General features: G+C 42.9%; 1 protein-coding gene across 8 annotated transcripts in view; it reads right to left on the bottom strand.

Moving 5' to 3' along the window:
* pitpnm2 (phosphatidylinositol transfer protein, membrane-associated 2) overlaps positions 1 to 23056 on the bottom strand; it is a 474817-nt gene that overhangs the window by 32529 nt on the left and 419232 nt on the right. For 6 of the 8 annotated variants that reach the window (XM_072587642.1, XM_072587648.1, XM_072587646.1 and 3 more), the window contains 4 exons: positions 7155 to 7330; positions 5310 to 5480; positions 2441 to 2587; positions 172 to 336 (listed from right to left, as the gene is read on the bottom strand). In XM_072587642.1, coding sequence (XP_072443743.1) covers positions 172 to 336; positions 2441 to 2587; positions 5310 to 5480; positions 7155 to 7330 — 659 coding nt within the window. The remainder of the gene's footprint in view (positions 1 to 171; positions 337 to 2440; positions 2588 to 5309; positions 5481 to 7154; positions 7331 to 23056) is intronic. The other 2 variants (XM_072587647.1, XM_072587649.1) reach the window with 1 other exon arrangement.

Below are 23056 nucleotides of genomic sequence, written 5' to 3'. Positions count from 1 at the left end.
TAATCAATATGTGACTGCACTGGATCAGCTTGGCACCCCCATGCAACTGTACAGATTGCAGGGTCCTGGTGCCACACTAGGATCAGGCTTTTCTTCAAATTCAGTGGAATTCTATTTGTATTTACTAATAACACACAGGATATTTTTATTTTCACGTATAGTGGTACTTACTGTTTGCAATGTTGGAAGCTGTGTAACTGTCTGCCATTCCCGACACCTGACTGGCAATGCTGACCTCACTGGCCCTCCGGAATCCCCGGAAAATTGGGGCTGTTAAGGGGGAGGAAGGTGATGAACTTTCCATGAGGATACCAGCATGAGACTGAATAACATCTGCTATTGAGCCAAAACAAAGAAATCCAAATTAGATCCATCAGCAATACAGATAAATTCACACAGTAGCAAAAAGTATCAATGATCATATCGAAGATTCATTTGGAGTTGACTTCATGGGGAAATAAACACATCAACTGAATTTTGATGCCAAAAAGAAACCTCAAATAAGCAAAGAGACAGAAGGGGAAAACAAACAAGACCAGAGTTGAAGTTGCCTCAGTTTGTAAACATGGAAGATACTGCAGATAGTGAGGGGATGTCAAAGCTTAGCCTTGGGAAATTATAAATTACTCAACTGGGTCACTACACCTGACTCCACATGCCAGATCCATCAACAGAACACTCTTGTCATTGTAGTATACTGGATTAAATAAAATAAATAAAATACTTGCTTAATTATGAATCAGATATCTCTTTCTGATTTTCCCAAGAGGAAATTAAGTTGATCAGTAGAAATAGTGAAGAATGAGGCTCTCAGTTGCCAGACGAACCGTCATTATGTCAGCTTAACAGTCAGGTATCAAGGGTTTAAATCTCAGATCCGGCAGGTTCTTTATTTGATTACAAAACTTTGTGTTACGGAGAGGTTGTACTAAAAGGCATTGCCTTCTCAATTAACTCAAGCTTCCTTTACATCATCAAGGAGCACGACTGGCCAGCAGCTGTGGAGAAAGCCATGACCTGACGAGTGCCTATTTCTAAAATGAAGTGAATCTATCAGGAAACTAGTGGAGTAGCATAAAGGGAGAGGTCATTGATAAAGACAAAGCAGCAATAAAATTGTTAACACTTCTTGTATTCATTGTTGCATCAGAGACACTGCAGAGTTCCACATATTCTGATATTGTCTGGCACCACAATGCACTGGTTGACAGGTATAATGTTCTCAATGATACTTTCAATGTGTAGGACAATTAGATTAATTGCTTATATCATGGTTTATCTGTTCTAGGAAAACAAATTAAAGATGATTATTAAATATGCATTTAATTAATGAGTTGAATTTAAACAGTATGAATTATTTCAGTACTAACTTCTCAGCAGCAATGTCATGCCAAAGCAAAAACAAAAGCATGAAATGCAAAGTAAAATCCAAACTGTCTCTTAAGAAAGCAGGACTGGAATAGACTGTTATTCATCAATATGATCTTCAAACATAAATTAACTCCATGCAAAAACACAACTATAAACTATGGCTAGATAAGATCAAAAACCTGCTCGGTATGTTTTGGTTTTTGATATTGATGGGAAGATGACTCTACAGTATTTAATATAGAAGCTATGCAAAAGCAGTGGTGATTCCTTTTCTCTGGGGTGTTGCAGCCATGCTGGAGGGTGTCACTCACCATCTATGCACTTGCCAGGGAAGGCTCTGTGAATGAAGCCATTCACCAGTTTGGTTTTTTTTATATACAGTACATTAATCAATCTCATGAGACACTGCACCCAGGAAGTTACAGCCAAGTCTTCAGCTGAGGTGAGATTGGGGGGGTAGGGGATAATGGGTGCAGGGAGCACAAATGTAAGTCAGTTCTGATTTTGTAGTTACATATTCTACATGCACTAACATTCCAAATATCTGCCCATTTAAAAGTGTAAATGAACTGATTACATTTTTAACTCAAAGCTTTGATAAATGCAGATTAAAATCAAACATTTCATCATGCTGAACTTGAAAGAATTTCAACAGCTCTGTACTTAATCCAGTAATATTATTAATTATCAAATATTGCTTCATAGTTGTTCCATTTTGAGATGGAGATTCAAACTGAATTCCTACATAATAGTGCTTGCCTGTATGTATTAGTGGGTTTAAGTATTTGTAGGATGTGACTTGGGACATTTTACAAATCAAATGATGCCAAATAAACTTGCGTTATTGTTTTTGGAGATGCAATGTGGCCTGGGTAGGTACACAATTTTCCCTGCCGATTGTGAACATTAGTCTACTCACCATTTCATAATAACCCTGTACACTGTCCCATTCCCACCCACAACAGTGAAAATGTTTCAAGTCCGTTCTAATCACAAAACATATCACTTCTAAACAAAGAAGCAGGCACATAGCACAAATCACAACAATACAGAAGGAGAGACTACACACACTCTGCAACAGTTGGATTCCTACTGGAACCATCTTGCCAGTTAAGGACAGGAACAGGAATACTAGTTTCCATTACACTCTCCTGTCGTTGGAGAGTCACAAATGGAGTTTCCAGGATGAGGGTGGGGTTGTTCTGGATTGTCTCAACTAGAGCAGACGGGAGAAAAACAAAAGGACAGACATCTAGCTACAAACTGTACAGCAAACATCACAGTCAACCACTTAGAGCAACTGAGAAGGTTAATGCTGACAACTTTGTTCATATTTTCTGATTTCTCATGCTACTGAAATAGTTAATAAGTTGATGTTTAATCTAAGTGACTTTACATGTTTTACAATATAAGGATCAAATTTATCTCTTGAAAATTAAGGGAAAATACAAACCTGTTGAAACACAAAACAGAGAGAGAACATAGTTTCTTAGCTATCCCTGTTTTAACAACAATGCCATAGAATCAAATACAATTTATATTCACAGTTACACCTAACAGGTTCCCATTTCTGGTTTCTACTGTACTATAGGAATATTCACACATTTATTATACAGGAATGGTCTAATTAGTTTATTACTGCAATGAAAATAGGGTCCTCTGCATATGAAACAAATGCTATTTCCTATACTTGCAGTCTTCTTTAACTTATTTCCAAAACACGAAAAAAAGTCTAGTTCTGTTTGTTGGCCAACACATGCTACTGTAAGCTTTATACCCTCAAGCATGTTGTAGCTGGTTCAAACATTTTCCAAACAGAGCACTTGTTATAATATGTAACTTGTTCTAATGTATAGCTCTGATCATGCTGGCTAATTATTGATAATTAATAAGCATAACATCCTACACAGTTGTTCCTGGAAAACATGTATAATGCAATCTACCAGCATATCTAACTAGTTGTTGTGGTTCCGAGCTGGGAATTTGTGTTGCAAACGTTTCGTCCCCTGTCTAGGTGACATCCTCAGTGCTTGGGAGCCTCCTGTGAAGCGCTTCTGTGATCTTTCCTCCGGCATTTATAGTGGTTTGTCTCTGCCGCTTCCGGTTGTCAGTTCCAGCTGTCCACTGTAGTGGTCGGTATATTGGGTCCAGCTCAACATGTTTGTTGATAGAATCTGTGGATGAGTGCCATGCCTCTAGGAACTCCCTGGCTGTTCTCTGTTTGGCTTGTCCTATAATGGTAGTGTTGCCCCAGTCGAATTCATGTTGCTTGTCATCTGAGTGTGTGGCTACTAAGGATAGCTGGTCGTGTCGTTTCATGGCTATTTGGTGTTCATAGATACGGAACATTAGCTGTCTTCCTGTTTGACCTATGTAGTGTTTTGTGCAATCCTTGCATGGGATTTTGTACACTACGTTGGTTTTGCTCATGCTGGGTATCGGGTCCTTCGTCCTGGTGAGTTGTTGTCTGAGAATGGCTGTTGGTTTATGTGCTGTTATGAGTCCTAGTGGTCGCAGTAGTCTGGCTGTCAGTTCAGAAATGTTTTTGATGTATGATAGTGTGGCCAGTCCTTTGGATTGTGGCATGTCCTCGTTCCGTTGTCTTTCCCTTAGGCATCTGTTGATGAAATTGTGCAGGTATCCATTTTTGGTGAATACATTGTAAAGGTGTTCTTCTTCCTCTTTTTGCAGTTCTGGTGTACTGTAGTGTGTTGTGGCCCTTTTGAACAGTGTCTTGATGCAACTTCTTTTGTGTGTGTTGGGTGGTTGCTTTCGTAGACTTGGTCTGTGTGTGGGGCTTTCCTGTATACCTTTGTGGTGAATTCTCCGTTCGGTGTTCTCTGTACCCTCACGTCTAGGAATGGGAGTTGGTTGTCCTTTTCTTCCTCTCTAGTGAATCGGACCCCTGTGAGTGTGGTGTTGATGATCCGGTGTGAGTTCTCTATTTCTGTGTTTTTAATGATTACAAAGGCGTCATCCACATATCTGACCCAGAGTTTGGGTTGAATTTGCGGTAAGACTGTTTGTTCTAATCTTTGCATTACAGTTTCCGCTATGAGTCCAGAGATGGGTGAGCTCATGGGTGTGCCGTTGATTTGTTCATATATTTGATTGTTGAATGTGAACTGTGTTGTGATGCACAGGTCCAGTAGTTTGAGTATGCAGTCTTTGTTGATAGGTTCAACGTCCTGTTGTCTGTTCTGTATGTCCAGCAGGTTGGCTATTGTTTCTCTGGCTAGGGTTTAGTCGACAGAGGTGAACAGTGCCGTTACATCGAATGAGACCATGGTTTCTTCCTTGTCTATGTGTATATTTCTGATGATGTCCAAGAATTCCTGTGTTGACTGTATAGAGTGTCTGGGTCTGCTGATCAGGTGTTTCAGTTCTTTAGCCAGTTTGAACGATGGTGTCCCTGGTAGTGAGTAAAAAATTGTTGCTTTCAGGTTTCATTCTCTCCGTATCCATGTACTCCAGCTAGCCACGAAACGACATGACCAGCTATCCTTAGTAGCCACACACACAGATGACAGGCAACATGAGTTCGACTGGGACAACACTACTATTATAGGACAAGCCAAACCGAGAACAGCCAGGGAATTCCTAGAGGCATGGCACTCATCCACAGATTCAATCAATAAGCACATCAACCTGGACCCAATATACTGACCACTGCAGCGGACAGCTGGAACTGACAACCGGAAGCGGCAGAGACAAGCCACTATAAATGCCGGAGGAAACAACACAGAAGCGCTTCACAGGAGGGTCCCAAGCATTGAGGATGTCACCTAGACAGGGGACGAAACGTCTGCAACACAAATTCCCAGCTCGGCGAACAGAACCACAACAACGAGCACCCGAGCTACAGATCTTCTCCCAAACTTTGAATATCTAACTAGGTTAACTAGTAGCTCTCTGTTGCTGACTGAAAGTGCACCTACCCAGAAGAACAGAGCTGCCATCACCCAGTGGGAATCTCTGATACCGGGGAACATTAAATGGTGGGAGCAGGTGGAATTTCTTCTCCAAAAGTGGCTCCAAGCGGGAAGATGAAGGATCCGCTGGATGGAAGAGATTGTAAACCTGTTGACATGCTGGTCTCAACTGGTAGACTGAGAAGGAATGGAATAGATGTGACAATTAACAGACTCTTGTTTAACACTATGTTTTCTAAGGTAAACATTAATTTTCATGATTCAAGTAAAATGTTACTGAGGAAAGGGATGTTATTACTCATACCAGTTACTGGGTAATGAACCTTCAAATTGATTTTGTACTTTCATTTGACTCCATTTCAGTTACCTATTGGATAGTTTCTTAATAAAAAATTGCAACAGATGAACAACAGCAACAAATAAAAATAATGTGGGAAAGATCCTTGTTTGAACCAAATGGTGCCAGGACACACCACACACTTCACGGAAGAATGTAGGATATCCAAGATGAGGGGAGAAGGAAGAATAAATAAAGTAACATGCGAAACAGGCTGCAATTCATCAGTAACAATTTTTTACTCACAGCAAGTTAAAGTGAATCCATTAGCATGCCTAGGATATTTATTTTACATAGGATGAGCAGGATTAGACACAAAGAAGGTGCAAAATCCAAATCGGAGAGATAGGTAAAATTCCTCAAGTATTTGTTTTCACAGTGTCAGCTACCCTGAAACAGAGTGTTCACTGAGTACAGTGTTTCAGGGAGGAACTGGCTAAGATCTAGCCAGTAGAAGATAGCTTGTAACAGAAGTTGGGTGAGGTTAACTGGCTAAACCAGCAGTCACCATGATCTTTGTAAATTAATTATGTTCTGATCAGAATGGAATCTCTGTGGGGATTTTCTTTTCCTGTTTGGCCATAGATTTTCTTTTGGTCTTGCAGAAGATTACATGATGTGAAATGGAACATTGTTGGTTGGGACAAGTTGGGAGACCCACTTGGGTTCCAGTCCTTTTCCTGCAACATTAGAATGGATCATATGGGATCCAGGGAGAGCTCGTCAACTGGATACAAAATTGGCTTGATGGTAGAGAACAGAGGATAGTGGTAGATGGTTGGTGTTCACAAGGTATGTGACCAGTGCTGTTGCACAAGGATTGGTGCTGGGTCCACTGTTGTTCTGCATTTATGAGAATATAGGAGAACATCTCACTCAGACTCAGCTACAGGAAGGATGTTATTAAACTGGTAAAGTTGCAAAGAAGACTTACAAGGATGTCACTGAGTTTGGAATGTTTGAGTTATAAGGAGAGGCTGGATTGGCTGGGACTTTTTCCCCTGGAGTGTGGGAAGCTGAGGTTTATAAAATCTTGAGGGGCATAGATAAGGTGAACAGCCAAGTTTTCTGCCACAGGGTAGGGGAGTCCAAAACTAGAGGGCATAGGTTTAAGATGTAAGGATAAAGATTTAAAAGGGACCTAAGAGGCGATATTTTCACACATATGTTTATGGATTTAGATGCCAGAGGAAATGGCAGATGCAGGTAGAGTTACATCACTTAAAAGACATTTGGATAGATACATGGATAAGAAAGGTTTACAGGGATATGGGCCAAATGAGGGAAAATGTAGTTCAATTTAGGAAACCTCATCGGCATTGATGTGTTGGGCTAAAGGGCCTGTTTCTGTAGTGTACGACTCTATGATATAGATAACTTCCTGAGCAATAAATGCTGCAATACCAAAGCACTTTCCCAGTCAGAAACAAGATGTAGAAACAAAATTTACTGGCACACAATGTTTCAGTTTTACTGTAACAAACAGAGGGAATTGCACTGGTCGAGCTACCCACCATCCAAGCTTGGAATCACTGTCTTCCTCAATGCCAGCACCAGTCCCAAGGGAGATCCAAACAGAAAGAAGTCAGTCACTTCAAATTCAAACTTTCCAGGGTTTACTCCTTCCAGCATGGTTGAACTACTAGATCGTCTTGACCCAGGATCATTCTTAAAAACACTAGATTGCAAACTACAAGAAAAAACACAAATATTAATATTTAAGATACCTTTCTTGTAAATTAAATTCCCAATAAAACTGCACCTCAGCTAGGCCATCAATCTGATATATCAAAGGGTAAACATTAAAAAGAGACAGTAACAGGCAACATTGTAATGAGCAGTGCAGAGAAATTACATCCATTCTGCTCTTCAATAGATCTCAATAAACAATGCCTTGTAGCCCATGGAGGTGAATTCAGAGAATCAACATAGCAGCAACAGGAAATGGAAAATGGACATTTTGTCAAAAATGCACAGGTCACAATAAAGTAAACACCACATAAACGCCATGGAATTTCATTAAGAGACAAACTAACCATTGCCCCATGTTATTCAATGGTGTTACCATCATTGAATCCCCCACTATCAACATCCTGGGAGTTATTATTGATCAGAAGCTCAACTGGACCCACCACATACGTGCAGTGGCTGAACAGAATATTGTGGAAAGTAACACACCTCCTGACTCCCCATAGCCTGTCCACCATCTCCAAGACACAAGTCAGGAGTGTGATGGAATACTCCCCACTTGCCTGAATGAGTGCAGCTCCAGCAACACTCAAGGAGCTTGACACCATCCAGGACAAAGCAGCCCACTTGTTTAGCACTGCATTCACAAGCATCCACTCCCTCCATCACGGACGCTCAGTAGCAGCAGTGTGTACTATCTACAAGATGCACTCAAATTATTCATGAATGATCCTCAAACAGCACCTTCCAAACCCACAACCACTTCCATCACTACTTCAATTCATAAAACAGCAAATCATACTGGGTCAACTTCTCAGGGACAGTGAAAAACAAAGAATAAATAACAAAACAAATATAGCACAGGAGCAGGCTGCGCCAATCCTGATCCTCTATATAAACCTCTGTATCTCTCTGCTCCCTGCCCATTCATGTATCTAGGCAAAAGTGAGGACTGTACATGCTGGAAATCAGAGTCTTGATTAGAGTGGTGCTGGAAAAGCACGGCCGATCAGGCAGCATCTGAGGAGCAGGAAAATTGACATTTCAGACAAAAACCCTTCATCAGGATTGAAGGCAGGGAGCCTCCAGGGTGGAGTGGAGAGGGGAGGAGAATTTCTTCAAGGTAGGCTTCCTTGCAAGAGGATTTGCAGTAAGGTTAAAATCAACCAGACAAAAGTGAGGACTGCAGACGCTGGAAATCAGAGTCTAGATTAGAGTGGTGCTGGAAAAGCATAGCTGGTCAGGCAGCATCCGAGAAGCAGGAAAATCAACGTTTCAGACAAAAGCCCTTCATCAGGACTGAAGGCAGGGAGCCTCCAGGGTGGGATCTGTCCAGATACATTTTAAATGATGCTATCGTGCCCGTCTCTACCACCTTTGCTGGCAACGTGTTCCAGGCACCCATAACCCTCTGCGTAAAGAACTTTCCATGCATATCAACCTTAAACTTTTCCCCTCTCACCGTGAACTCGTGACCCCTAGTAATTGAGTCCTCCACTCTGGGAAAAAGTTTCTTGCTATCCACCCTGTGTATAATTCTCATGATTTTGGAGACCTCAATCAAGTCCCCCCTCAACCTCTGTCTTTCCAATGAAAATAATCCTAATCTACTCAACGTCCCTTCATATCTAGTGCCCTCCATACTAGGCAACATCCTGGTTAACCTCCTCTGCACCCAATCCAAAGCATCCACATCCTTTTGGTAATGTGGCGAACAGAACTGTATGCAGTATTACAAATGTGGCCAAACCAAAGTCCTATACAACTGTAACATGACCTGCCAACTCTTGTACTCAGTAGCCTGCCCGATGAAGGGAAGCATGCCATATACCTTCTTGACCACTCTATCCACCTGCGTTGCCACCTTCAGGGTACAATGGACCTGAACACCCTTTCTGTTCATCAAATTTCCCCAGAGCTTTTCCATTCACTGTATAGTTTGCCCTAAAATTGGATCTTCCAAAATGCATCACCTCACATTTGTCTGGATTGAACTCTTTATGCCATTTCCCTGCCCAACTCTCCAATCTATCTATATTCTGCCGAATTCCCTGACAGACCGCTTCACTATTTGCTACTCCACCAATCAAACTTGCTAATCAGACCACCTATATCTTCCTCCAGATCATTTATGTATATCACAAACAACAGTGGTCTCAGCACAGATCCCTGTGGAACACCACTGGTCAAAGTTCTCCATTTTGAGAAACTCCCTTCCACGACTACTCTCTGTCTCCTGCTGATCAGCCAGTTGTCTATCCATCTAGCTAGTACACCCTGGACTGCATGAGAGTTCACTTTCTCCATCAGCCTATCAAATGCCTTCTTAAAACAACCCTTCCATCATCAATCAGCTTTGTCACTTGCTCAAAAAATTCTACCAAGGTAGAATTGTAAGACATGAGCTCCCCAGGACAAAACCATGTTGCCTATCACTGATAAGCCCATTTTCTTCCAAATGGGAACAGATCCTATCCCTTATTATCTCTTCCAGCAGCTTCCTTCCCACTGGATGAACTCAGATTTCTCCAGTTTCCTCATTTCCCCTCCCCCCACCTTGTCTCAGTCAAATCCCTCGAACTCAGCACCGCCTTCCTAACCTGCAATCTTCTTCCTGACCTCTCCGCCCCCACCCCACTCCGGCCTATCACCCTCACCTTGACCTCCCTCCACCTATCGCATTCCCAACACCTCTCCCCCAAGTCCCTCCTCCCTACCTTTTATCTTAGCCTGCTGGACACACTTTCCTCATTACTGAAGAAGGGCTGATGCCCAAAACGTCGATTCTCCTGTTCCTTGGATGCTGCCTGACCTGCTGCGCTTTTCCACAACACATTTTCAGCTCCTTCCCACTGGATGTCAGGCTCACTGGTCTATAATTACCTGGATTATCTGCTATCCTTCTTAAAAAGGGGACAGCATTAGCAACTCTCCAGTCCTCCAGGACCTCACCTATGTTCAAGGATGCTGCAAAGATATCTGTTAAGGTCCCAGCTATTTCCTCTCTCGCTTTCCTCAATAACCTGGGATAGATCCCACCCAGACCTGGGGACTTGTGCACCTTAATGCCTTTTAGAATACCCAACACTTCCTGTCTCCTGATGCCAACTTGACAGAGAGTAGTCAAACATCTATCCCTAACTGCAACATGCGACATGTCCCTCTCCTCAGTGAATATCGATGCAAAGCACTCACTAAGAATCTCACTCATTTTCTCTGACTCCACTCATAACTTCCCTCCTTTGTCCTTAAATGGGCCAACCCTTTCTGAATTGAATTTATTGTCAGGTGTACCGAGGCACAGTGAAAAGTTTTGTCTTGCGAGCAATACAGGCAGATCACATAGTTAAGTAGCATAGATAGTAAATAATAGGTAAACAGCAGCAAAAACAAAAACATGGATACAGGTGAATGATGAGAATGTTTCTCTAGTTACCCTTTTGCTCCTTATATACGAAGAAAAGTCTTTGGGATTTTCTTTAACCCTGTTTGCTAAAGTTACATCATGACCCCTTTCAGTCCTCTTAATTCCTCATTTCAGATTGGTCCAACATTCCTGATCTTCTTCCAAAGCTTCATCTGTTTTCAGTTGCCTAGACCTTATGTATGTTTCCTTTTTCTTCTTAGTTAGTCTCACAATTTCATCTGTCATGGTTCCCAAATCTTGCCATTTCTATCCCTCATTTTCACAGGGACATATCTGTCCGGCACTCTAATCAACCTCTCTTTAAAAGCCTCCCACATAGCAAATGTGGATTTACCTTCAAACAGCTGCTCCCACATTTCCCATCTCCAGCTGAATTTTGTTATAGTTGGCCTTCCCCCAATTTAGCACTCTTCCTTTAGGACCGTCCTCATCTTTGTCCATGAGTATTCTAAAACTTATGGAATTGTGGTCACTATTCCCAAAGTAATCCCCTACTGAAACTTCAACCATCTGACAGAGCTCATTCCCCAACACCAGGTCCATTATGGCCCCTTCCTGAGTTGGACTATTTACATACGGCTCGAGAAAACCCTTTTGGATGCTCCATACAAATTCTGCTCCATCTATGATTTGGAGATGCTGGTGTTGGACTGGGATGTACAAAGTTAAAAATCACACAACACCAGGTTATAGTCCAACAGGTTTAATTGGAAGCACTAGCTTTCAGAGCGTCACTCCTTCATCAGGTGGTAGTGGAGGGCTCAATTCTAACACAGAATTTATCGCAAAAATTTACAGTGTGATGTAACTGAAATTATACATTGAAAAATTGATTGTTGTTAAGCCTTTCATCTGTTAGAATGCCAAGACAGTTTCACTTCTTTCATGTGTAAATCACAAAACCTTTTTTAAAAAAGGTTGCATTCCCAGGTTAGCTGTTAACAATGGTGATAGCTAGATAATATGTTGAAGGTGTTGGCCCCCTGTGTTCTCTGTCTGTGCCATGGTGTTTAGATCGATTCTAATCTAAAAAGTGAGATAACGGAGTTTTGCATAAATTCATGCAGCTTTTGAGCAAAGTACAATGGAACCCTGAAAGTACAAATTCACCCCACAAAATATATGTGTGCATGTGGGTCTTTGTCTGTTTGTGTGTGTGTGTGTGTGTGTGTGTGTGTGTGTGTGTGTGTGTCTGGGTTGGGGTTGTGAGTGTAAGAAAGTGTATGTATGTGTGTAGTGAGTGCAGAGTGTCTTAAGTCTGTGAGGGGGTGCATGTGTGAGAGGGTGTGTGTCTGTAAGGGTGTGTGTGGGTGTCTGTGTGTGCGTCTGTGTATATGTGTGTCCATGTGTATAGGAGTGCCTGTGGATGTGTGAGAGAGAGAGTGTGTGTGTGTGTGTGTGTGTGTGTGTGTGTGTGTGTGTGTGTGTGTCAATATCTGTGTGTGTGTGTAGGAGTATTTGTGTGTGTGTATAGTGCAACGGTGGTCACCGGTAATGTGACATGAACCCAAGGTCCCAGTTGAGGCCCTCCCTATGGGTACCGAACTTAGCTATCAGCCTCTGCTCGGCCACTTTCCTCTGCTGCCTGTCCCAAAATCCTCCGTGGAGGATGGTCACCCGAAGGTCCGAGACTGAATGTCCTGGACCACTGAAGTGTTCCCCAACTGGGAGGGAATACTCCTGTCTGTTGATTGTTGTGCGGTGCTCATTCATCCGTTGCTGTAGCCTTTGCTCAGTTTCCCCAATGTACCATGCCTCCGGGTATCCTTGCCTGCAACGTATAAGATAGACAACGTTGGCTGAGTCACATGAGTACCTGCCATGTACAAGGTGGGAGGTGTTCCCTCGCGTAATGGTGGTATCCATGTCCACAATCTGACACGTCTTGCAGAGCCTACTGTGACAGGGTTGTATAGAGTTGTCCTGAGAGCCGGGCAGCTTGCTACGAACAACGATCAGTTTGAGGTTTGGAGGTTGTTTAAAGACAAGTAGTGGAGGTGTGGGGAATGTCTTGGTGAGGTGCTCATCCTCATTGATAATGTGTTGCAGGTCACGAAGAACATGGTGTAGATTTTCAGCTCCTGGGAAATACTGAACAACGAAGGGTACCCTGTCAGTTGCAGCACGTGTCTGTCTCCTGAAGAGGTCATTACTGTTCCTTGCTGTGGCACGTTGGAACTGGCGGTCGATGAGTTGGGAATCGTAACCCGTTCTTGTGAGGGCATCCCTGAGTACTTCCAGGCGTCTGTCACGTTCCTCCCCATCTGAGCAGATCCGTTGTACGCGCAGGGCTTGTCCATAGGGGAAGGCTTTTTTATTATCTTTTGGGTGGAAGCTGGAGAAGTGTAGCATTGTGAGGTTGTCCATGGGTTTGCGGTAGAGTGTGGGGCTGAGGTGTCCATCCTTGATGGAGATGCCAAGAATGAGACAGAGTCGAGAGTCATCCATGGTGAGTTTGATGGTGGGGTGAAACTTGTTGATGTCATTGTGTAGTTTTATCAGTGACTCCTCACCATGGGTCCAGAGGAAGAAAATGTCATCAATGTACCTAGTGTACAATGTTGTTTGGAGATCCTGCATAGAGAAGAAGTCTTGTTTGAACCTGTGCATAAAAATGTTGGCATATTGGGGTGTAACTTTGGTCCCCATGGCTGTTCCGTGTGTCTGGAAGAAGAACTGGTTGTCAAAGGTGAAGACGTTGTGATCAAGAATAAAGCGGATGAGCTGTAGGGTGGTGTTTGGAGATTGGCAGTTGTTGGTGTTGAGTACTGAGGCTGTTGCCGGTGTAGAGTGCGGAAACATCCATTGTGATGAGGAATGTTCCCGGTTCAACTGGTCCGTGGGTGCTGAGTTTCTGTAAGAAATCCATAGTGTCGCGACAGAAGCTGGAGATCCTCTGTACAATAGGTTTCAAGATGCATGAGAGATTCTCACACAGGGTCCCATTGCCCGACATGATGGGACGTCCTGGTGTGTTGGCTTTGTGTTCCTTTGGAAGGCAGTAGAAGTCGCCGACACGAGAAGTACGTGGGATGAGGGCGCGTAGGGAACTCTGAAGGACTGGATCCAAAGTTCTGATCAATGTGTTTAATTCACGGGTGTGTTCTTTGGTCGGATCAGCTGGTAGTTGCCTGGTTGTTCAGTTGTCAGTACACTTCCTTGCAGTAATCTGTTCAATTCTGAATGACAATGGCTCCTCCTTTATCTGCTGGTTTGATGACAATGTGATTGGTTTTGAGAGCATGGATGGCATTGCGCTGTGAACGGGTGATGGTTTGCACTACTTTGTGGGTACGACTGATGAATCTGGCATTTATATATTTCCTGACGGTTTGAGCATAGATGTCAAGCCCAGAGAGACTTTGCCATTGCACCTCTCGTAAACTCCTCAATCATCTCATGTACCAACTCTACAGCAGGTGCCACAATCATGAAATTCAGATGGAGTCCACACTCTCAGGATACATCAGTACAATTACGCGACATTGGCAACAGACAAAGCAACATAACTACACCACGTACATGCACGCCAAGAACAAAAAACTTGAGAAACTTGGCATTCTCACCAGTAATAGCAAAGTCCACCTAGGAAACACAGTAGACAACATTATCATTACGGGGAAGTCTATTATCAACTTATTGGACCACACCCTTCGACCGGAAGAGATTGAAGTCCTGAGTAGGGATCTCAACTACTTCCCCACCACCAAAATGGACCCGTTGGTTCTGGCAGCAGACATAGAGGAGTTCATCAGACGAATGAGATTCCGGGAATTCTTTCAAGGTGCCAGCAGTGATCCCAATGAGCTCACTGATGAACTGGAACAGTCATCACAGGGATCTGTAGCGGAGCAACCAAAAAAGGTGTGAACTTGGACCCCAACGGAAGACCGCTGCCCTGGGCTTGATATGTATGCTCAAACCGTCAGGAAATATATAAATGCCAGATTCATCAGCCGTACCCACAAGGTAGTGCAAAACATCACCTGTTCACAATGCAATGCTATCCAGGCGCTCAAAACCAATCGCAACATTGTCATCAAACCAGCAGATAAAGAAGGAGCCATTGTCATTCAGAATAGAACAGATTACTGCAAGGAAGTGTACCGACAACTGAACAACCAGGAACACTACAGGCAACTACCAGCTGATCCGACCAAAGAATACGCCCGTGAATTAAACACACTGATCAGAACTTTGGATCCAGTCCTTCAGAGTTCCCTACGCGCCCTCATCCCACGTACTTCTCGTGCAGGCGACTTCTACTGCCTTCCAAAGGTACACAAAGCCAACACACCAGGACGTCACATTGTGTCGAGCAATGGGACCCTGTGTGAGAATCTCTCTGGCTATGTGGAAGGCATCTTGAAACCTCTTATACAGGGGATCTCCAGCTTCTGTCGCAACACCAGAGATTTCTTACAGAAACTCAGCACCCACGGACCAGTCAAACCGGGAACATTCCTCGTCACAATGGACGTTTCCGCACTCTACACCAGCATCCCCCACAATGATGGCATCGCGGCAACAGCCTCAGTACTCAACACCAACAACTGCCAATCGCCAAACACCATGCTACAGCTCATTCGCTCTATTCTTGATCACAACATCTTCACTTTTGACAAGTTCTTCATCCAGACACACGGAACAGCCATGGGGACCAAATTTGCACCCCAATATGCCAACATTTTTATGCACAGGTTCGAACAATACTTCTTCCCTATGCAGGATCTCCAACCAACATTATATACCAGGTACATTGACGACATTTTCTTCCTCTGGACCCATGGTGAGGAGTCACTGATAAAATTACATAATGACATCAAGAAGTTTCACCCCACCATCAAACTCACCATGGATGACTCTCAACTCTGTCTCATTCTTGGACACATGCATCTCCATCAAGGATGGACACCTCAGCCCCACACTCTACCACAAACCCATGGACAACCTCACAATGCTACGCTTCTCCAGCTTCCACCCAAAACATATTAAACCAGCCATCCCCTATGGACAAGCCCTGCACGTACAACGGATCTGCTCAGATGGGGAGGAATGTGACAGACACCTGGAAGTACTCAGGGATGCCCTCACAAGAACGGGTTACGATGCCCAACTCATCGACCACCAGTTCCAACGTGCCACAGCAAGGAACCGTAATGACCTCTTCAGGAGACAGACACGTGCTGCAACTGACAGGGTACCCTTCGTTGTTCAGTATTTCCCAGGAGCTGAAAAACTATACCATGTTCTTCGTGACCTGCAACACATTACCAATGAGGATGAGCACCTCACCAAGACATTCCCCACACCTCCACTACTTGCCTTTAAACAACCACCAAACCTCAAACTGATAGTTGTTCGTAGCAAGCTGCCCGGCTCTCAGGACAACTCTATACAACCCTGTCACAGTAGGCTCTGCAAGACGTGTCAGATTGTGGACATAGATACCACCATTACGCGTGGGAACACCTCCCACCTTGTACATGGCAGGTACTCATGTGACTCAGCCAACGTTGTCTATCTTATACGTTGCAGGCAAGGATGCCCGGAGGCATGGTACATTGGGGAAACTGAGCAAAGGCTACGACAACGGATGAATGAGCACCGCACAACAATCAACAGACAGGAGTGTTCCCTCCCAGTTGGGGAACACTTCAGTGGTCCAGGACATTCAGTCTCGGACCTTCGGGTGACCATCCTCCAAGGCGGACTTCGGGACAGGCAGCAGAGGAAAGTGGCTGAGCAGAGGTTGATAGCTAAGTTCGGTACCCATAAGGAGGGCCTCAACTGGGACCTTGGGTTCATGTCACATTACAGGTGACCACCATTGCACTATACACACACACAAATACTCCTACACACACACACACATACACAGACGCGCACACAGACACCCACACACACTCCCACACTCACATATGCACCCCCTCACAGACTTAAGACACTCTGCACTCACTACACACACACACACACACACACACACACACACACACACACTTTCTCACACTCACAACCCCCAACCCAGACACACACACACACAGACAAAGACCCAAATGCACACATATATTGTATGGGGTGAGTTTGTACTTGCAGGGTTACTACATTGCACTTTGCTCAAAAACTGCATGAATTCATGTAAAACTCCGTTATCTCACTTTTTAGATTAGAATCAATCTAAACACCATGGCATAGACAGAGAACATGGGGGGCCAACATCTTCAACATATTGTCTAGCTATCACCATTGTTAACAGCAAACCCAAGAATACAACTTTAAAAAAAAGGTTTTGTGACTTACACATGAAAGAAGTGAAACTATCACTGTATTCTAACAGATGAAAGGCTTAACAGACAATGTATAATTTCATTGTCTGTTAATTTTCAATGTATAATTTTCAATGTATAATTTCAGTTACATCACACTGTAAATTTTTGCTTTAAATTCTATGTGTTAGGGTTGAGCCCTCCACTGTCACCTGATGAAGGAGCGACACTCCGAAAGCTCATGTGTTTCCACTTAAACCTGTTGGACTATAACCTGGTGTTGTGTGATTTTAATTTTCTGCTCCATCTAGACCTCTAACACTAAGTGAATCCCAGTCAATGTTGGGAAAATTAAAATCTCCTATCACCACTACCCTGTTGCTCCCACATTTTTCCATAATCTGTTTACATATTTGTACCTCTATTGCACACTTGCTGCTGGGAGGCCTGGAGTACAACCCCAACATTGTTACCACATCCTTCCCATTTCTGAGCTCTGCCCATATTGCCTCACTGCTCGAGTCCTCCATAGCACAGCTGTGATATCTTCTCTGACCAGTAATACAACTCCTCCACCCCTTTTACCTCCCTCTCTATCCCACCTGAAGCATCGATATCCTAGGATATTTAGTTGCCAATCATGTCCTTCCCCCAACCAAGTCTCAGTAATATCAATAACATCATACTCCCAGAAACTAATCCAAGCCCTAAGTTCATCTGCCTTACCTACTACACTTCTTGCATTAAAACAAATGTACTTCAGACCACCTGTCCCTTTACGCTCACCATTTACTCCCTGCCTACTCTTCCCCTTAGTCATGCTGACTTCATTATCTAGTTCCTTACAGGCTTTAGTTACTACCTCTGTACTGTCCACTAACCTCATTTGGTTCCGATCCCCCTGCCACATTAGTTTAAACGCTCCCCAATAGCATTAGCAAAAGAACCCCCAAGGACATTGGTTCCAGTCTGGCCCAGGTGTAGACTGTCCAAATTGTGATAGTCCCACCTCCTCCAGAACTGGTCTCAATGCCCCAAAAATCTGAACCCTTCCCTCCTGCACCATCTCTCGAGCCACACATTCATTCTGCCTATTTTTTCATTTCTACTTTGATTAGCAGGTGGCATTGGTAGCAATCCTGAGATTACTACCTCTGAGGTTGACTCGTTTTAAAAAGTTTTGAGAAATTTGTTGTTTACAAATTTATAAAATTACAAAAATGTAACAATTTAAAATTGTAACAACAATTGCAATGAACTAACCTACTCTACAAGACAAATCAAAACTACACTCACTACAAATCTATAAATAAATAAATGAATACATAAGGCTACTCAAAGGCAACCGCACCAAAGCTCCCAATCTTCAGCAGCATTAATTATTACATCTGTATTTATTCAGGGTTCTTCCTCCCAGGGTACAAGGCTCATTAAATCTAATCATCATGGCTAACCAAATGCCCTAACAAAAAGGCAGACAAATCTGCTTCCAGATAATTCAAAAGGGCTATCATGTCTTATAAAAAAAGTTCCGTTTTATGCTGCACCATGTTTGTGAGGAAATCCAAAGGGATGTGCTCCATAATTAACTTACAGCCCCTAACAGGCCCGGAAAGTTCACAGACACCCAGCTCTCATCAAAATGTTCTTCCTCACACAGTAAGTGAGAATGTTAAACAGCGTTTTTCCATGAATGTCTAAGGAAGATAAATTCAACAAGCCTAAGAGAAGAGAGACTGGGGTCTGCCTTAACTTTGGTCCCCAGGACCCCCTTTATTACTCCTGCCACAGCGCTCCAGTACCTATGAAGCTTGTGGCATGACCACAAATAATGAGTGAGGGTAGTTATGTTTGTTTTGCACTTGCGGCAAGATGATCTGGAACCAAATGAACCCTATAAAGAACCTTCAACTATATGGCGTGTATCCTGTGACAGATTGAGTTATTTCTCGCATTCTCCCAAATGTCGTCTCATGTCTCTGAGGGGATTGCCACTCCCAACTCGTGCTCCCAGACCTCTCACAGTTGCTCAATGTTGTTCAAGGCACGGCACCCCAGTAGGTGGTAGAGAGTATTGTTACGACACGGGATAAACCCCCCTGCTTAATTTAAATCAGCAACATAGAAAAGATTTATCCCGTGCAGTAATCTGTGAAAATTTGAGAGGCCAAGAACTATTTAATGTAAAAATTAACAACTTTATTCCTCAAAGTACAAAAGAGAATAATTAACTAACAACTATTTACAACTCCTTTCTCTAACCTATCTTTTACTTTCCCTTCTATAATACTAGTCTGATAAAACCCTCGATTAAGGTTAACCAAAAATTCAAATTTTCAAAACCAGCCAGATGTCGAATCTTATCTCGTATCTTTCTGTCTTCTTTTCTTCTTCTTCTTAGGAATTTCTGAGCAGTCTGCAGATGCTGGTGGCTTGGCAGTTCTCCTCCCAACTGTTCAATTTTCCCTGGTCTTATAACCCCAAAGCATCAGCTTGTGTCATTGGCTTTTAAGATTGTCAATATATAAAAGTCAAACTTGATTGGAGTTCGGTATTTTTCGGGGTATAATTTAAACTGATTGGTCGAATTTAAATTTGTTTTGTCATCTCCAGGCAACCAGCGAATTGAGTTGTTTGACCAAATGTTACATTATATCTTGTTCTGAACACTTAGTGCTGTGTCAGGTAGTTCTGCTAGATTTTAACTCTCTTAAAGATACAATACACCAACATCTTCATAACATCTCCCTCTTTAAGAAAAAATGAAGCATCATAATGAAAAGATGGCTTCATTTTCTTTTCTGTTTTTTAAACACATTACCCTAACATACAGATAACTTTAATCTAGGTTCACCTGAACGTTTTCCCATAAAAATATGTACATGTAGACAACTTTAAATAAAGACAAGTCTCATCTAACCTTTATCAGTTAAATCTGCGAAAACGCACCTGTGATTACAGTCTTACGACCTGCAACATGTACAATTTCTAAATTAAAAGGCTGTAACATAAGACTCCAATGAAATAGTCTCATATTCTTGTCCTTAAAGCATTCTAAGAATGTAAGAGGATTGTGATCTATGTACATAACTGTCTCCGACACATTGTCCGTGACATACACATTAAAATGTTTTAAGACCAGTACCAAACTCAATAGTTCTTTTTTGCTCGTAGAGTATTTCCTTTGGTGGATGATGATCTTCTTCGAAAAGTAACTGTCAGTTCAATCCCATCTGAATCTTCCTGTAGGAGTACAGCTCCAACTCCTTTGTCACTAGTATCGATGGCAACGTTAAAAGGTTTTGAAACGTTTGGTGTAGCTAAAACTGGTTTGGTGGTTAAAATAGCTTTCAAATGATCGAATGCCTCCTGGCATTGTTCTGTCCACCAAAACTTTGTGTTCTTCCTCAAATTGGTTAACAGTGCCACTACACTGCTGAAGTTTGAAACAAATTTCTGACAGAATCTGCTGAGTCCTAAGAATCAAAGTACCTCTTCTTTGAGGTTAGTCATGGAAGTTCCTTGATGGCCTTCAGCTTTGCGTTCCATGGGGTCAACCTTCCCTGACCAGTGTTATCTCCAGATAATCTTTCAGATAATAACCCTCCAGAATATTCTCTGCCTCCTTTTTGGAGTATGCATCCACATATAGATCTGTTATCGCCTTTTCTTGCTGTTGCAACTCTTGTAGTCTTTCAGGACTAAACACTTCTGTCTGACCCTCTGCCTGTTCAGGTTTTTCCTGCATCATTACATCAAACAGGGTGTCTGCTAACTAAACCTCAATTCCTTCATCTTTCTCTTTCCTTTTCGCTTCGTGCAGTGACTTATGATAGTGGCATCTGGTTACCAAACAGTCTGGGAAAATACCAGGATATTTCTGTTTTAACTCCTCAGTTTCTTGGTCTTCCTGGGGCTTTTCCACAACAAGGGGTGTCACTCCCACCTTGGATCCTACCAAATTGCCAAGAACAAACTGAATTCCTGGAAGTGACACTCTGTCAATCACTCCCGCCGTAACTTCCCCACTCTTAAGTTGGCACTCCAACCTGATCTTACATAGGGGAACGCTATATTTCTGTCTATCTATCCCACAAATTACCACACTCTCAGGTAACAGATCAGAAAGAGTGCATATTCGCTCATTCTTTACTATCAGCGATTGGTTAGATCCTGTATCTCTCAAAATTATAACTTCTTGCCCTTCTCCCCTGTTCTTTGAGTAAACTTTACTCACAGAGGTGAATTCTTTATAGAGATTAGGTACTAACTCCATACTCAGTGCCGTCCAGGCTGTGCACTTTCCTGCAGCTCCTCGGCTCTTCTTGGGGTCTCCTTTACTACCTTCACTAATGCCAGTGGCTCACCTTCTTGTACCACATCTTTTCCCATAGCGCCTTTCTTTAATGACCAGCACTGTGTCTCATCTTCTGACGGTGAAAACACCTTTACCCAGTGTCCTTCTGAAACCACCAGCACTGTAACTTTCTGTATTCCACTCCATTATAGTGAAAATACCTGAGGCCTTTCACCTCCTGTCCACCCTCTTGGGCTTCTTTTTTCTCCTGTGGTAAAATGTTACCAGTGCTCTCTACTTTTGGTTTAGTAGTGAAGGATCTCCCCTTCTCCCAACTTCTATTCCTCACAGGATGAAATTCTGGCCAGAAGCTTGTCTTTTGCACCAACAATGTATTAGACAACAGACAATAGGTGGAATAGTAGGCCATTCTGCCCTTCGAGCCTGCACCACCATTCAATATGATCATATGATCACACCGGCAGGGCGGTGTGGACTTTTTGGGCCGAAGGGCCTGTTTCCACACTGTAAGTAATCTAATCTACAACCTTCTGAGACACGTACACTCCTCCAACACTGACATCTTCAACATCTTGGATTTTCCCCTTGTGCCCTGCCATCAGTTGTCAAGGTCCTAAGCTTTGGAGTCATCTCCATCAATCTCTCTTTCATTCTTTAAGACATCCTTAAAACTTACCTTTTTGTTCAAACCTTTGGTCATTTTCACTTATTATTTTTCAGGTTGTGGTTATCACTGGCTAGTCCAGCATTAAATGTTCATCTCAGAAATGACTGCCAGACTACTCAGACCCCTTGGCATCATGGTAGCCCACAAACCCACCAACACTCTAAAACAGCAGCTAATGAACTTGAAAGACCCTATACAGATAACAAGCAAAACTAACGTCATTTACAAAATACTGTGCAAGGACTGTAACAAACGCTACATTGGACAAACAGGCAGAAAACTAGCCACCAGGATCCATGAACACCAACTAGCCACAAAATGACATGACCCTCTCTCACTAGTATCCTTACATACAGATGAGGAAGGACACCACTTCAAATGAGACAACACATCCATCCTAGGACAAGTCAAACAGAGACAGGCATGAAAACTCCTAGAAGCATGGCATTCCAACCGGAACTCTATCAACAAACACATCGAGTTAGACCCCATCTACCACCCCCTGAGAAAAAGGAACAGGAAGTGACTTCACCACAGGAAATGACATTACCGCCCAAAGAAACCCAAACATATAAATAGAAAGCAGGAATATTTTAGCATTGCTTTGCATGAGGCCCACTGAAGATGTTATCTAGTAGGGTAATGAAACATCTGGAAATGAACCTCCCAGCTCAGCGAGCAAACCTACATCCAAAACCTCAACCTGAGCTACAAATTTTCTCAAAACTTGCCCTTAAGGTATTGGTGAGCCATATTCTTGGAAACAATGGGCCAGGTAAGTCAGCATTCCCAGTTCCCTGCCCTCCTGCCAAGGTGATAAATCGCTCCAATGACACCCCACATGTTGGCAAAACCGAACTTTGCCACAGCTACAGTGAGAATACTAATCCGAAACAGCAATGCCATTTTAAGACTGCATTCCCTTGCTCTAGATTTCCCTGTCAGGAACAACATTCTTCCAGAAACTATCCTGTCAACCTCTGTTTACCATTTCAATCAGATTATTCTTCATTCTTCTAAATTCAAATGTGACTCAATCTCTCCTTTAG

This window comes from Chiloscyllium punctatum, chromosome 17 (genome assembly GCF_047496795.1).
Source record: "Chiloscyllium punctatum isolate Juve2018m chromosome 17, sChiPun1.3, whole genome shotgun sequence".
In the NCBI taxonomy this organism is placed as follows: domain Eukaryota; kingdom Metazoa; phylum Chordata; class Chondrichthyes; order Orectolobiformes; family Hemiscylliidae; genus Chiloscyllium; species Chiloscyllium punctatum.
Note: the sequence above shows the minus strand (reverse complement) of the source record. Positions and strands in the feature narration are given on the sequence as shown.